Source organism: Rhinolophus hipposideros, assembly GCF_964194185.1.
Source record: "Rhinolophus hipposideros genome assembly, chromosome: 26".
Lineage (NCBI taxonomy): Eukaryota > Metazoa > Chordata > Mammalia > Chiroptera > Rhinolophidae > Rhinolophus > Rhinolophus hipposideros.
Genome location: NC_138072.1, coordinates 1,247,970 through 1,263,671, shown reverse-complemented (window position 1 = coordinate 1,263,671; position 15,702 = coordinate 1,247,970). Strand labels below are relative to the sequence as shown.

The 15,702-nt window shown below is 60.9% G+C and overlaps 1 protein-coding gene across 4 annotated transcripts in view; it reads right to left on the bottom strand.

Annotated features, from left to right (window-relative positions):
* Positions 1–2,442: 2,442 nt before the first annotated feature.
* The window catches only part of KIF21B (kinesin family member 21B), a 39,254-nt gene continuing 25,994 nt past the window's right edge, over positions 2,443–15,702 (bottom strand). The window contains exons 27-36 of one of the 4 annotated variants that reach the window (XR_013992647.1): positions 14,094–14,207; positions 12,601–12,639; positions 10,849–10,985; positions 9,963–10,143; positions 8,772–8,936; positions 8,468–8,585; positions 7,564–7,734; positions 6,990–7,189; positions 6,364–6,589; positions 5,884–6,057 (exon numbers count right to left, since the gene is read on the bottom strand). Coding sequence is in view for 3 of the 4 variants with exons in the window: in XM_081038945.1 (XP_080895071.1) it covers positions 6,490–6,589; positions 6,990–7,189; positions 7,564–7,734; positions 8,468–8,585; positions 8,772–8,936; positions 9,963–10,143; positions 10,849–10,985; positions 12,601–12,639; positions 14,094–14,207 (1,225 nt within the window). In the remaining variant the exon portion in view is untranslated. Of the gene's footprint in view, positions 6,590–6,989; positions 7,190–7,563; positions 7,735–8,467; positions 8,586–8,771; positions 8,937–9,962; positions 10,144–10,848; positions 10,986–12,600; positions 12,640–14,093; positions 14,208–15,702 lie in introns of all 4 variants that reach the window. The other 3 variants (XM_081038947.1, XM_081038945.1, XM_081038946.1) reach the window with 3 other exon arrangements.

The window sequence follows — 15,702 nt, the reverse complement described above, 5'->3', positions numbered from 1 at the left end:
CCCAAGTCCTAGCCCACCCCACCCCTAAGCGCCTACCTCGCGGCGGTGGCCGTGTCCCCCACGGTGTTATGGCAGCCTGGGCATGGCAGCTGGAGTCACTTGGTCACACTTGCTGACCAGTCTCAGAGGCAGCACGAGAGCTACATGAGTGTCTGCAGTGGTCAGCAGGCTCACCCCTGCCCTGGGCCTGGTCTCTGGGCCCCACATCAGTGGCCACCAGCTGCCCCTTTCGTAGACGGAGGTGAGTGGGGGACGTTCCAAGGCTCACAGCACACTCTGCTCCCTTCCTTGGCTCCAAGCACAGAACTGCTTGGCTGCGGGCAATGATGAAGAGATCTTGTTGGTAGCAAGTCCAGGGCACTGGGACAGGACCCATTACAGGCTGTAGTGACGCCCTCCCCAAGTCACCTCCCTTGTCTTTGTCAAGCCCAGTGAACGGGCACACGAAGGGAGACCAGACGGGCGGCGCCGGATCCCTGCTCGGCCTCGGCCAACGCCGTCTTTCACCTGAGAGGGTTGGAACAAACTACCTTTTAAGATGCCTCCCAGCCCGACACCGTATGGCTGCTGTTGAGTCCTGAGACCTTTCCTGGTGGCTGGAAAGCTGCCCCAAAACATCCTAACGAGGCCTTCTCTTTCACGTTTGTTTCCCACATTTTCTGTGATAAGCAGACGTCACTCATCATCTGGGGAGGAAACACATTCCATATTAGAGGACGAAAACAGTGTCCCTTTATCCAGTGTTCCTGCCTCCCTACCCCTCAGTGCCTTGGCATCAAGACACAGGGTGACTTGAGATTAGGAAAACCAGCCTTTGTGGCAAACACTCTGGGGCGTGGGGATGGGGGCAAGGGAACCAGTTGGCTGGAGGCGGCTCCCGGGCCACTCCTGACAAGTTCAGCAGCTCCTGGGTCTGCTGGTTTCACCCACACACCAGCCCAGCCTGCAGCGGGCCACGCCTGGTTGTCACTTCCTGCAGTCAACAGTGGGTTGTCCCAGTGGGGCCTGGGTGGCGCTCCATGGCCAAAACAGCCGTCCTCAGAAGCCGGCAGCTTCCAAGGGCAGGGCAGCACCTGTGCCCGCAGGAAGGGTGTGGGGGTTTGGCAATGCCCCCAGGTGTCCCGTCAGCAGCTCAGGGGACACCCACTTACCATGACCCCTGCGTCTGATGACAGGAAGCTTCCCTCTCCATCCTGCGGTGACTTCTCGTCCAGACTCATGGAATCAATGGCTGGATCCTGTCAGCAGCCGCGGGTCTAGAAAAGGAGCAGGAACTGTGTCGGTTGACAAAGCAGCCTGGGTTTATAGTTGGAAAACAAAGCTAAGAGAGACCCAGTTGTGACACAAAAATCAGATGGCTGGTGAGGAAGAAGCAGTGTCCAGCATTTCGGGAGCCCCCAGAGTGACGGGCGCTCATTAAAGGGTCGGGACTCCCAGGCTTAGAAATTCAGTGACATCTCACAACTCAACCCTCAAAAACGCCCTTTACTTCTCCACTCACTCAGCGTGTGTCCATCCTGTCCTTCCCCAGAAATAACCAAATGCACTCAGCCTAAAGAAAAGGGGTAAGTTTTATGGTATTACACCTCAAAACCACCAAGAAATGTTTTCTTAAGAGTCTGACAAACAAGATGACGGGAGGTGGTGCAGATGTCACCCCTGGCACGAGGGCCTCGGGGCCGCAGGGAATCCTGAAGGAAATCCCCATTTACCTGGGTGTCCCTGGTTCCTGAAAACACTGAGTTACGAGCACGACAGTAGCTCAGCTCTGTAGCCGCGACTCTGTCTCCAGAGTAAAGAACACGTGATAGGCTGTGTGGTGTGTCACCGCCTTAAAGATATTTTTGTGTTAAAAATAATGGGACTGATAGGCAGAGGATTTTTAGGGGGAAAAAGGGAGGATACGTTTTTAAAGACTGAAAAGCACTGACCTCGAAATGGGGCGAAGACCGGTCGGCGGCTGTCGTCCTGTGTGATCTGTGGGTATTTCTGGGTGAACTTCCTCTCCTACGCGTCCTGGCGTCTTCCCGGCCTCGGGAAGGCCCTGGTCATCAGACAGAGGACGTGGCTGCCGTGGCCGGCAGCTCTGGCTTCCCATCCTGTCTCCGTCCTCACCAGCTGCGATCCTGCACGCCGTCACTTTCTGACTTGTCATTTCATAAACGCGGACGCCACCAATCACAGGGCAGTGAAGGCCCAACGAGCAGTGTCTGAAATGGCGCCTGGCATGTCGCAGGCTCTCAACAAACACTCGTCCCTCTCTTCCAGCTGTGGTACCTGACCCAGGACGCAACTTACGCGTCGGGGTGGGAATGGGACACCCCACACTGCTTCCAAACCGAGTGAGCCCCTCGCAGCCCAGAAAATCCCTCAGGCCGGCACCGCCCCCAAGGCCTCTCCCACCCACCCCACCTGAGAAGGGCCACCGGCCAAAAGCGGGCAGACCCCAGGGGTCACACCACCACAGACAATGGTCATTCAGGTTTTATTTATGACAACTTCCCAGAACACACACATCCAGCCTAGGAACCGAAATGTACAGCATGAGGCTTAAATAACTTTCATACACTATGTACAGACACGGGCAGAGGTACAAAACATATGTACACCTTGTGCTGGCCACACGGCGAGGGGACTATGGGCCCGTGACGTGCTGGGGCCCGGGCAGGGGCAAGCGCTAGAAAAGAGCTGGTGGGCAGGGCTGGGCCCCAGTTCATTTCAGGGGTGCTTCTCTGACCCTCGGCTCTTCCCACCCCATGCAGGGCCCTCAGGACATGGCTCCAAGGACTGGCCTGGCCTGGGGGAGTGGGTAGGGGCTCATCTGAGTGCTGGGGAGGGTGGGGGGGGAGAGCCAGTGCCACAGAAGAAACAGAACTTTCCTTGCACATGGGGGGCAGCGAAGGATCTGGGAGCCAGGACAGCAGGCCTGTGGGGGACCCGCAGCCAGGCCCCGCCAGGCCCTGGTTGCTGAGCCTGGACCATGAGCGATGGCAAAGGGGAGGTTTGGGCCACCTGGAGGGAAGGCGTCCAGCCCTCTGGCAGGGCAGGCCCTGGCCACACACAAGCACGAAGGTGAACACACAGCGCCCAGAATACATGACAGGGGGCCCAGAGCGACTCCCAAGGAGGAGGGCCGGGCATCTCTGACTCCCACAGCCGCTGCCTGTCCCCATCACCCTGACTGGCATGAGAAAGTCCCAGCCACGTCTTCCCTACAGCAGGTTTGTGCTTTCAACTGCCCTCTGCCCAAGCCACATGGGCCCAGGTGGGCGGTGGCGCCAGGTGACCAAGGGAGGAAGGTTTCCTGGGTTGCAGCTGCGTTGAGGGTGGCCAGGTCCACAGGGGTCCCTGCCCAAGGGGCTGAGGGCAGTACCCTGGCCACCTCCAAGGCTTGGGGGGCCAGCCTTTCTCCCTCCTGGGCAACCTCCAAAGGCAACTGCAATGCGGCCTTGGGGATTCTGGCTGAGTAGAACGGGTCAGTCCCACAGATGAAAGCAAATACTGAATGGCGAGTGCTGAGAGCAGGGCCAGCTCAGGGCAGTGCAGAGAGGGCCCGGGGCAGCAGGGTGGAGACACGTCCACCTGCCCAGCAGCTTCAGAAGCACTCACAGGGCTCAGGCTTGTGAGGGAGCCGGCCTGGGCTCAGGCATGGAAGGATCTGAGGTGTGGGGCTGAGAGGGTGCCACTCCTGGGGCCACAGCGTCCCCGGGTGGCCAGGCCTACTGTGGCTTAGCCTCAGGTCTTCGGAGGGGCACAGAAAAGGAAGTCTGATGAAACCCGCCGGATGGGGCCTTCTCAGCCTGACCTTGGACAGAGTCCCGAGTGCCCAGGCTGCCGGCCACGAGCCCTGCCGTTGTGCTCAAGTGACAACCATTTTGTGCTTCCAACCTTTAGGATGCCTTGTGCGACAAGGGGCGCTGGGGGCCTGCCCCCAATTGTGTACCTTGGACGTCCCTGAAGGAGTGGGCAGAGAGGCCAACGCTCAGGGTTCCCGAGGGACTTCAAGTTTACAGTCAATGGTACTTCTAGGACAGCAGAGCCGCTGGCCGTGAGGTAGCTGACCCATCAGAAACAGCAGGAAACGGGCAATGACGCCAAGCACCTCTCGCTGGCCGCGAGGTCACATCCCGCTGCAACAAAGGCCAGGCAGCTGCAGTCCAGTGGCTCATGGGCGATGCAGTCACGGTGCTCCTACAGAGTCAGCAGCCATGCAGACAACACTTTCCTACAGGTTGGAGCTTTCTGTTCCAGTGGGGAGAGGGGCGAGGGGGGGAAGGGGCTCGAGGGAGCTGTCTGGCGCCCCTGGATGGCCAGAGGAAGAGGGGTGTCCAGTCTGGAAGACGGGCTGTCCCAGGGGCACTCGAGGGTGCATGCTTCCTACACGTCTGCTCACCCAGACTTCACCGTCCTGTCCAGCGGGGCCACTCCCACCAGGACGGCTGTCTCAGCCTGAGCAGGAGGGGGACAGGTGGGGGCAGGCTGGGCTCAGGCCTCAGCAGGTGCTTTTTCGTTTCACAGCTATACGGCGCCCTCTGCTCTGTGCTCCAGATACGTCCCACGCAGAGTGGGCTCCAGCACCGGCAAATGGGGGGTGAAGGGGGGCACCCGGACACACACAGAGCCAAGTGTGGAAGGTCCAAAGTCCCCATGTCCTCTGGGCTCCTGGCCCCACACCGAGGCCAGGAAGCACAGGACCAGTTAAGTGTTGGACGAACAGTGGACAGGCTGGGCGGAGGGTCGGAGCAGGACCCCTCCTGAGGCCGGTCCTGTGACTTCAGAGTTGTCCCAGGAGGGGCTCCAGACGCAGCCCGGGGCAAGGGGAGCTCAGGGAGTTCCCTCTTCCCCACTCTGCTCCTGAAAGGGAGGCCCTGCCTGCCCATCTGCCCCTCTGTATTAAGGCTTGAAAACGTCTCCTGGGTGACAGAGAAACTGCTGCAGGGGACGCCCTGCCCTGTAGAGGTGAGGACACGGCACCCTCACCAAGCCGCTTCCTAGCGGAGTCCTCTGAGCTGCTTCCCACACGGCCCATGCAGGAGTCTGGGGAGGGGACCGTGGCCCTAGGCGGGGGGTGGAGTACCCTGCCTCCAGGGGGCGGCAGGTGAGAGACCCCATGAGCGAGAAGACACGGGTGGTGGCGCCCGGGCTGCCCAGCACGCACGCCAGGCCCCGGGACGGGCAGAGCAAGGCACTGAGGCGCCAGGCAGCCGAGGTCAGGGTGCACTAGGATGGTTTCTGGGGTGATGAGGGGTCCCAGGGACATTTCCTCCTCTGCCAAGCAAGCAGAGGGGGTGGGCCCGAGGCCGGTGGGGTGGGTTTCCTGTGAGAGTCCTGGTCCCCAAGAGCTGAGGGACAGAACGTGTGAAAGAAACTTCAAGTCAGTTTCCAGGAGGCAACAGCAAAAAATAAAAATAAATTAAATAACTGAAGTATGTCTGACCATATCCCCAAAGGGGTCTTTCTAGCAGCTTTACCTTGGCCCCATCAGAAAGGGACCCCAGGAATTGCTGGGGCAACTGGGAACGGCTGTTGGTGGCCAAAGGGCTAAAGGTCAGCTGCTGCGCGGCCCAGCTGCCTCCCCCTGGTTTCCATGGTTACCTGAGGTTACCTTTTGGGCTCAGAAGCAGGCGCAGTGGTCCAGAGGCTGGGCTGCCTCTGCTCCCCTACAGGGCCCAGCCCTGGGTCAAGGGCTCCAGGAATGGCATGGCCAGCTCCGCAGGGTGGATCTGCCCAGTCGTGGGGAGGCCAAGGCGCCAGAGGAGAGAAACTACAGGCACGCCCTTCAGTGTCACAGATTAAATCCCTCCCCTGCCTTTCTCCCCAAGAGGGGCTGGGGGACAGTGTCCTGTCAGAAAGTCAAGGGAGTGGAAGGAAAGCAGGAGAGGGGCCCCACCCATCATCCACACCCTCTGTCCCCAGGGCAGCTGGCCTGTTGGGCCACAGCGTCCCTTCCATGCTGTGCCGGCCGCCGGGGGCCGAGGGTCTGGGCCGTCCCGACCTCACTCCTAGGGTGGGCTGCGGGGTAACCGCCGAGCACTCCAGAACTTCACTGTCAGGTCACTGGGGAGGAGCACAGAGAGCGGCCAATCAGCTCCTGAAGTGGGCCCGGTTGGCCTCCCCAGATTCCCAGACGTGGTCGGGGTCCCGGGCAAGCCCCGCTCAGGACAAGGGTGGCCTGCGGGGTGGAGGACTCTGGCCAGAGGGTGTACGCCAAAGGCCCGGCAGGCTTCTTAGCCTGGCCTTTCTTTGTTCTTGCTTCTGGTTTTGCCCAGGCCCCCCTCTCCTGGGGTCCGTCCCACTGTTCATGCTCAGAGGGGGGGGGGGCTGTGAAGGGACAGCGGGGCAAGGAGTAAAATAATATCATACCGTGAAGAAGCAGCTCAGATCGAAGTGGAGAGAGAGATAGAAAGAGAGACAGAGAGAGAGAGAGAGAGAGAGAGAGAGAGAGGAGAGAGGGAAAGGAGAGGGCAGAAAGAGAGAAGACGGGGAGGGTCAGGGCAGGGTGGTGGCACGGCCCTTTATGGCCAGGACTCTGCGAGGAAGGCAAGGGGTGAGTCCAGGGACGTAATTCCACAGCTTTACCCGGCAGTCACTGTGGGGGGAGAGGCAGAGGAGACGGGCGGGGGAGGTGGGGAGGCACACGGTCGGAACAAGAAGGAAAAAGAAGAGACCCCAATGAGTAGCTCCCCTGGGACAGATGGCTTTGGAGTCCCCTGGACGGGGACCAGAGCTGGGGCTGGAGGGAGGTGGGTCTGGGGAGGGTGGGTAGGGCTGCACTGCTGTCGGGGGTACCTGGACAGGGGAAAGGACAGTGGGCACGTCCTACTGCGCTGCCCCAGGCCCTCTGGGAAGGCTGGCAGCAGCGAGCGGGCGCCGTGGGGTCTGCTCCGGGAGCCTGCGGGGACAGCTGCAGGGTCCCCAGGGCTCCCAGCCGGCCGGCCCACACAGGGAGGGGGTGGGAGCAAACACAGAGCGCTGTGCCGGGCACCCACCTGGAGGCGGTGAAGACGTGCTTGGCATTGGTACAGATGGCATTAATGGGGCTGTCGTGGCCCCTGATCTCGCCGATGGGCGTGAAGTTGTCCACGTTCCAGACCTTGATGATGCCGGCCCGACAGGCACTCAGCAGCATGGGGCGGCCGGGGACGAAGGCCAGGGCGCACACCCAGTCCTTGTGTGCGTTGGGGATTTGCTGCGGGAGAGCGGGGGTGAGGGCTGGGGCCGCCCACGCAGGGAGAGGACCCTGCACTCCCCGAGCTGCCCTCTGCCCTGCTGTCCCCCTGCCAGGCAGGCACCACGGCTCCTAGGAGCCGGGCCTCCTGCCGTCCGGCCGTGCAGGGACCCAGAAACGGGTCCGTCTGCCCCTCCCAGGCTCAGACCTGAGGTGCTGCACTGCAGGAGGGCCCTTCAGCCCTAAGGGGCAGAGGAACAGGGACATGGCTTCAGGGACAAGCTGGGATGTGGGGGGTGGACAGAGGGAGAGGGCAGAGGGTGGACAGGCTTGGGGGGTGGCCACGGCTGCAGGAGCCACCTCACCCTGCCCCCCTCCCAGCCTCCCAGCCACACCTGGATGAGCTCCTGCTGCTCTAGGTCCCACTTCTTGATCCCGTTGTCACGGGAGCCGCTAAACAGGACGTCTCCGTGGATGGCCAGACACTCAATGCCATCGTAGTGCGGGGGCTCGAAGTTGTGGGTGGGGCTGATGGTGCCAGCCACACACTCCGCCAGCTCAAACATCTGGGGGAGAAGGGTGACGGGTGGCCAGGAGCGGCCTCTGGATGCAGCCGGGGCCCCAGGGGCCAGCCGGGGGTCAGTGCTGCCCTTGGGGAGAGGGGCTTCCCCACAGGTGAGGGCTGCTGGAGGGGCCCGAGGACCCTGAAGACCAAGGTCCGACCCCGCCCAGGGGCCTGGGAGACGACTTTGTTCATGCAGGGGGCGTCCCCACAGCCGGCAGCTGCTACACAGAAAGGTGGGCAAGGGGGGTGTGCCTCCCTGCAAAATTCTTGTTATTTTCAATAAATGAAACACAACGGGACACGTACTTTAAATAAAACACTCATCACCATCCCACACCCTCTATCCCCTTGGATACACCCTTCCCGGTTTCACTGCCACCATCGGGGACAAGCCAAGTCAGGGCTGTTTGGGACCCTGTGTGCTCCGCTTTCACATTTGTCACGATGATGGCTGCTCAGCACCGTCTGGGGGGCTCCCCCGATGGGTGTGACTGTTCCTGTCCCCTTTGCTGTTAGGGTGTTTCTCCTTTTTCCCCATTTACAAAATGTTGCCACGACCTCTGCCTTCTGCACGTGGCATCTGGCCTCTCTGGGGTGACTTTGTCATGGAAAACCCCAGAAGTCTGTACTTGCCATGAGAGCTCCCCAGGGGGGAGCAACAGGGGGGAGGTGAAGGGAGCGGGAGAAGCCCCGGAGTGGCCCCCGAGGCCTCCAGGCCCAGGCGTTTCAGGTACCTTGACGTAATGGTCCTTGGAGCCGGTCACCACCAGGTCGTGCTGGCTGGCGGTCTGGGTGACCGTCAGGCACATCACGGGGCCAATGTGGCCGGTCAGCTTGCCAACGGGCTGGAACCTGCGGTGGGAGAGGCCCAGCGAGGCCAGGAGAGTCAGAGGGACCCTGAGTTGGGGAGGGGTCCTGCCCTGTCCTCAAGAAGGGACCTAGAGAGAGCTGCCCTTACCGCAGGGCTCTCGGAGGACACAGGGAATGGAGCTGCCCCCCCTCGGTCACGCCAAGCCCCCACCCCCCAGGCTCCCGTACCTGCTAAGCTCCCAGATGCGGACGGCATTGCCTGAGGCGGCGTACAGCATGCTGCCCGAGGGGCTGAGGGCGATCTGGTTGATTTGGTGTTCCCCCTGAGCACTGGTGATGGCGCGGGTGGATGTGGCCACACAGGCGTCTCCTGAAATCACCTGGCCTGAGGACCTGCCGTGAGGAGGAGAGGCACAGGCCAGGGAACCAATCAAACCTGGCTCGGCCAGCCCGGAACCCACTTCTTCCAGGAAGCCTTCCGTGACTGACAGGCAGCAGCTGTCTGGCCCGATGAGGGTGGGACCAAGCGCCAACTTCCGTCTACCTCTAGTGCAGGACGAGCCCCGTCTCTGACCTGCCATCTGCCTGAGCTGTGGCTGGGGACACTGAGAAAAGTCAGGACACTGGGCTGGAACCCGGGGCTTGTGGAAATCACTGGACCTCTGTGGGCCTCAGTTTCCTCCTCTGTAAAAAGGGGTGATCGTAGCCTTTCTGCTTCCTCTGCGTTGGTTTGTGTCTTAAAGACTATTTTTGTAGAGCAGTTTTAGGTTCACAGCAAAATTGAGCAGGAGGTACAGAGATGTGACCTATGCCCCTTGCGTCCTACTCCAGCCCTCCCCACTGTCAAGATCCCCACCGGAGGGTACATTTGTCACAACTGATGATCCTGCATGGACACGTCACCGTCACCCAGAGTCCAGGGCGGACATGAGGGCTCACTCTCGGCGCCGCGTGTTCTGTGGGTTTGGACAAACGTGTGCTGACATGCGCTCAGCCTTTCGGTGTTCTATCCAGTAGTCTCACCGCCCTCAACGTCCTGTTTACTCGCGTTACAGAATCAAGTTCAGTGTAAAGTAGGAGGAAGCATGGCTCTGGCTAAGACACAACGTGACGGAGCAGGCCCTGCTCTCGGCTCCGCCCCCCGCCTGTGTCTGCGGCCTGGCTGCCAGGCTCATGCCGCGGGACCACGTCGGCGGCTCATGTATGCAGGCAGGTGGCCAGCACGCCCGCCGCTCTCACCCTGTTCCCCAGCTCCTCTCTCGGACTCACAGCACAGCTCCCGGCTTAGGGTTTAGGGGACCAGCCAGGCCAAGGGTTCGACCACACTGCTGCCCCAGACACTGCCCCCGCCGGGCTGGGCTGTCCTGAGCGGACCCTGGCGGCCACCCCACCCATGGGAGCCAGGCGGGGCACACTTACGTGAGGGTCCGAATGCACTTGGCCGAGTCCCGGATGTCCCACACCTTGATGTAGGAGGTGGACACAGAGAACACAAGGCCCGAGTGGCTGCAGTACTTGATGGAGACCACGTTGTTGGGGTGGCCCTTGAGAGCCGCGATCTCCTGCCCGGTGACCAAGTTCCACATCTTACAGCTTCGGTCTGTGAGAGACGGATGGGAGCAAGCCACGTGCAGGGGTCAGGCGTCGGCACCAGGACAGCTAACCCAAGGTGGGGGCGTGGGGCTGGGCCCCAGAGAGCTACAGCAAGTGGCTCCAGGTCCGAGGGGCGAGAAGGCCGTGCTCAGGGGGTGACAACTCCAAGAGAAGTCGGTCAGAATGTTCGAGCAGGGTTTCTCAGGAAACCCCCTGCAAGGCACACCCGAGTTCAGGGCTGCCGCCTTCCCCCAACTGCTAACAGGGGACATGGTTAAGGAAGAAACAGCGAGCGAATCTTGTGAGAAAAAGGTGGACTCAATCAATCACGGCAAGACTGAGACACACAGACATTCTCGTCTCTCCGCCAGCACGTGCTCTTTCTGCTGGTAAAAGTTTCCCGACTTCATTGTGATCCAAATAACCGTGAGTCTGGAGCCCTGTAGCCAAGCTCACGTCAGGGTGCTGCTGCTGGGGGACCGGGCTAGCAGAGGAGGGGGACACCTGAGACGCTTCCTGGAGTTTCTGAGGGAGTTTTGTGAGGAAGTGCTGGACGGAGCCAGCAGAGTGGGCTGTGAAGGCAGGCAGGGCCGGGGACAGGAGACAAGGTCGTGAGCGATTGACACCACGTCCTTAGGTCCCGGGGATGTTCGGCCTTCCTCCTCATAGCCTTCTGATAAAGGAGGCAGATGGGCTGGAGAGTTCCACCCACCTTTGGACCCTGTGAATAGCAGCTCGTCTGTGGCGTCCAGGCACAGGATGGGCTTGGTGTGGCCCTCGGCCATGGAGACGCACTGCAGTGGGGCCGTCCGCGCACCCTTGGCTCCTCCGACAGGCGTGATGATGCCCCTTTCGGGAGACAGACAGAGAGAGGGAGCCTGTCAGCCGGGAGACAAGTGCCAGGCTGAGCGGGGCACGCAAGGCGGTAACAGGACAGCGGTGGGACTAGGGCCTGATGACAGGGACTCCAGAGACGCCAGCCCAGTGCCACCAAGCCTGTGAGCTAGGAAGAGGAAGCACAGAGGGGATGGGGGCCTGTCTCCCACAGCCAGCTGTCAGTCACCCTGGGAGAGAGCCCGGCCTAGGCACAGGGGACACGGGCCCTGCCCATTGGGAGCTGCTGACCCAGATCCCGAGACGTAAAGGCCCAGGCCCCAGCTGGGCAGAGCAGAGGCCCAAGGGCTGGAATGGCTCCTGCAGCTTCACTTAACCAGGTGAAGCGAGGGGCGCAGAGGGAGGGTGCTCAGGCCCAGCACATCCATCGGCCCACCAGGGACTGCTTCTGGGGCCGGCACCCCCTTCAGAGGGACTCCTGCATGCATGTGCAAGCACACATATATCCCGCTGCCCCTTTGGACCAGCATGGTCAGACCTGGGCCAAATCCCTCTAGGGCCCCAAGCTCAGCTCTGCGTTGAGGGGGTCTGGGGTCCCTCTGTGGGCCTGGCACAGCCGCTCCTGGCCCCCACGACCACCCCAGGAGAGGAGAGGGGACGAGGCCCTGCCTGAGGGAGTGGGAAGATTTGCTCTGTCAGCCTCCTGGAAGTTCTGATGGAGGTTTCTACTCAGGGACAGTAGAAGCCCCGGCCACCTGCTATGCATAGGTCTGAAAACACATTCTAGTTCCTTTCCACAAAGAATGCTGCTCTCACAGTGACACTGTGGCCAAGAGTAAGGTGCCAGCCCTCCTTACTCGGCTGCTGGACCTGCATCAGACAGGTCCAGCAGCCACCAGTCTCACACACACGATCACCTCCCCCCCCCATCACACCCCCCACTGCCCACGTCCGGGCCCAGCTGTGTGGCCAGGGAAGGAGCCTGAAACTGCTCTGGGCAGTATGTTAAAGGCTGCCCTCCTCTGTGAGAAAGGCTGGGGGCTGGCTTATCCTGTGGCGTTAAAGCCTTGCCCGCCGCAGGAGGGTTACAGGATGGCCAAGCCCCAGGTGGACACACAGTGATGAGTGACGATGTCGGAGCTGTCAGCCCAAGTGTGGCCCTTTGCTCAGCCCACCAGGGCCTGGGACATGATTCTTGTTGTGGGGTGCTGTGCCAGGTTGGCTCAGGGGAGAGGGGTCTCCCGGCACTTCTGGTTTGTGTGCCAGGACATATGGGTGGGGGACAGAGCTAAGGTCTGAAGAGTGCACCCCTGGAACAAACTGCACAAATCACAGGGACCCTGAGTACAGCCAGCAACACCCCTCAGCAGACCTCAGCCAGCCCCAGCCACGCCCAGGCTCCATGCTCTGCACCCCCAACCAGGAGAGAAGGACAAGGCCTACGATAAGCAGCAGTCCCAAGAGGGCAGTAGGGGCCACAGAGGGGTCTGGTGGGGGGGGGTGCATGCAGAGGACGGGTATGCAGCAGGAGGGGCTGAGGAGAGAGCGGGGAGAAAGAGGGAGGGAGGGGGGGGAGGAGGAGGGGGAGGGCGGGACAGAGGCGCTGGGGACAAACGCGACATCTGTGTACCTCAGGACCTCGGACAAAGAGGAGTCGCTGTCGTCAGACCTGGGGGGCAGAAAATTAGCTGGGTTAGGGGGATGGAGAACACACGGGGGTCGAGAACGGCAGCAGAGGGAGGTGAGAAGGTGGGTTATTCTCTTCAAAAGGAGCGGAGAGAGGCAGAGGGATGAGGGCACTGAGAGAGAGCAGGGTAGGACGCGGGGACAGGCTGGCCTGGGAGCCGGGGACGCCCCTCAGCGAACAAGTAGGAGAAAGGGGCCACGGGAGATGTGGGGGCGCCAGCCCCACACTCAGGGAAGATCATTTCTGGGCTGTTTGCCGGTCCCGTTGTACAAGCTGGGGGCACACTCCCCGCCACCACCAACAGGACAACACTCGAACCTGCCGAGGCCAAGGGCGGCCATGCCTGCTCCTCCCGTCCCTGAGAGCTGGCTGCTTCCAGCATTCCTCAGGGACTGACTTATTTACAGAGACCACTGTCCCCAGTGAGTGCACTGGGACGGGCCTCGGAGCTGCCTCTGCGCTGCTCATGGTCCCTAAGCCCGAGGCCACTAGCAGGACCAAAGCTGGACGACCACCAGGCTGGGATGGCCAGTCCAGAGTCCCACCCCACTGCTCCCAGGAAAGGGAGCTGTGGGCTGTACAGGCACGGACGGGGTGCCCTGGGTGGCATGGACCTCGCCTGGTGTGCTCCTCCTGCCATGGGAGCCTAAGCCAGGGAAGGCTCAGGGACCCAGGGAGGGGCGTTTCTGTGGGGAGGGCTGGTGTCAGGCGCCAGCTGCAAGGATGAGCACTTCTGGTCTGGAAGACAGCACCGTCCCTCCCCCTCAGGGGAGAGAAGCTTCTAGGGGCCGGGAGAGTTGGAGAGGCCAACGCGAGGCCAGCCATGCGGGGAGCCCCATTCCCAGGCGGGATCCCGTTAGGGACACATGCCAGCATGGGTGAGAGCCCCAGGTTCCTGGCCCTCAACCCCTCTTGGAGCCTCACTTCCTCTTCCGTGAAGCAGGGAAGACAATTCTCACTGCTGATTTACAGCTCTAATGAAATCGCGTGCATGAAAGCAAGGTCTGACGTGAGGCTGCCTCCATCCTCTAACTGTGGGACTGGCGTAAGGGCTGTACATATGGGGTGAGCTGGCCCAGACACCTGAAGGCAATCGGGAATCTCTTTCTGCTGGGATAGTGCACTGGGCCTCGTCTGAGCATTTGAGGAGGGAAGGGGGCTGCATGAAGCTGGAGGAAGGGGCTTCAGAGACTCAAGGAATCAGTTGAGGAGTCAAGGGCAATTCTGGGGAGCCCTCGGCCCACCCCTGGCTTCCTGCTTGCCCTCTCCTGAGCCCCAGCACGGGAAACAGAAGGGTCCATGGTCAGGACAGTGGGGCAGAGATGCCAGAGACGGGCTGGCCAGGGCCTGCCCGGCTACCCCAGCCCTGCCTGCGGCCACAACCAGCCCACAGGCTCCCTTCCCCTCAGCACCCTCCCCGGCTGCCTGGCTCTTACTTGTCCAGCGCTGACCCTTGGCTCTGATTGCTGGTGAGACGGGAGAAGACATTCCGATCGTTGCGTGGCCGAGTGGGAGGGGACGAGGGGGGCGTGAATCCCACGTCTGTGGACCTGGCGAGTGGGGACAGAGAGCGGCATCTGTTAGTGACCACATCCCGGCCCAGGGCCCAGCTCTCAATTTAGCTCCAGGAGCTATCCTTGGAGTCCATCTTCATGCATGGAGTTTGTGGCTGTGCGTTCAGCTACTCAGTAAAATGTCTGCAACCTCAACTGATACCCACAGTGCTTTTGCGGCCACTGGCGGACATGGGGAACCCTGAGTCCCCACACGCTCACGTTCCCAGCTGAGGTCAACAAAGCAACCTCTGCCCGGGGCTTCAGCTCTCACACTGTACATAGGGCCTTCCGTGGTCTACTCAGTGCCACATTTTGGGCGTCTCTGGGCTTTTTCTTGGTGGCTTCACTGTTTAAAATGGCCCCAAGTGTGGAGCTGAGGCACTGTCGGGAGTCCCTGAGCCCGAGGAGGTTACGACAGGCCTCCTGGAGAAAATAGGCGTGTTCGAAAAGAGTCGTTCACATGTGAGCTGTAGTGCGGTGAGCCACGAACCAACCATGTGTATTAACAAGGTGTCCTTAAACAGAAACACACACAAAACCAGGCTGTGTGTTGATCAGTGGATGGAAACGATGTGACTATTAGCCCCGGGAATGTCACCCTGTGTTTCCCTGGGTACGATGGCTCCGTGGGGCTCATTCAGCGTCTAGGGTAACTGTACAGGACGTAACTACTGGGAATAATGAGAATCAACCATACCTTCAGAGAGAGTCTGAGGCCCCATTGCACAGCCCATCCCGATACCCCAAGGCCTCCTCTTTGGAAGTTGTCCTCACTTCAACCTAAATCTCTTCCCTTTGGAAAGTCATCATGAGTTCAGCCGAAATCCCTCAGGCTGCAAGTTCAGTGCCTTCTCCGAGTTCAGGGGCAAGGGACAGTGTGTGAGCCCAAGGGCACCAATCTCCATGCAGCTGCCCCACCGACGGCCCCCTCTGCGAGCCCCCTGAATGGGCGTCTGCTGGAGCTGCAGCCACTCCTGCCTCCACCGAGGCAGGTGCGAGCGGACATCCCGAGCCCCTGCTCTTCCACTCCTTAGCGTGTGACCTCGGGAAGGCCACCAAACACCTCTGGACATTTAGTGCGTGGACCAGTGACTGGCAGGCACTGGTGGTCTGCAGAAGCTCCAGGGACCTGGCCCACAAGGGGCTGAACGGCAGGAGACATCACACCGTCCTGCAGCCATCTCTGCATTTTCTTTAAACCTCTCCACCTCTCTTACATGACAGACCTCACAAGGGGCTGAAGCACATCTGTACAATGACAACCCAAGCTGCCAAAACAGCCACCAATACTGAGTGCACATCAGCCAATGGACTTTAGCAGTGGGCTTGGCCACCAGTTTCAGGTCCTTCTGGTGATCCTGCGTCCTCAGCCCACACTGGGCAGGGTGGGGAAGGGACGACGGGGTGCAGGCTGAGTGACTTAGACTGGCCCAGATTAAAAACAGAGTGGATATCCCGGCAATTCATACTGCCAAAGGCTGGACAGGCA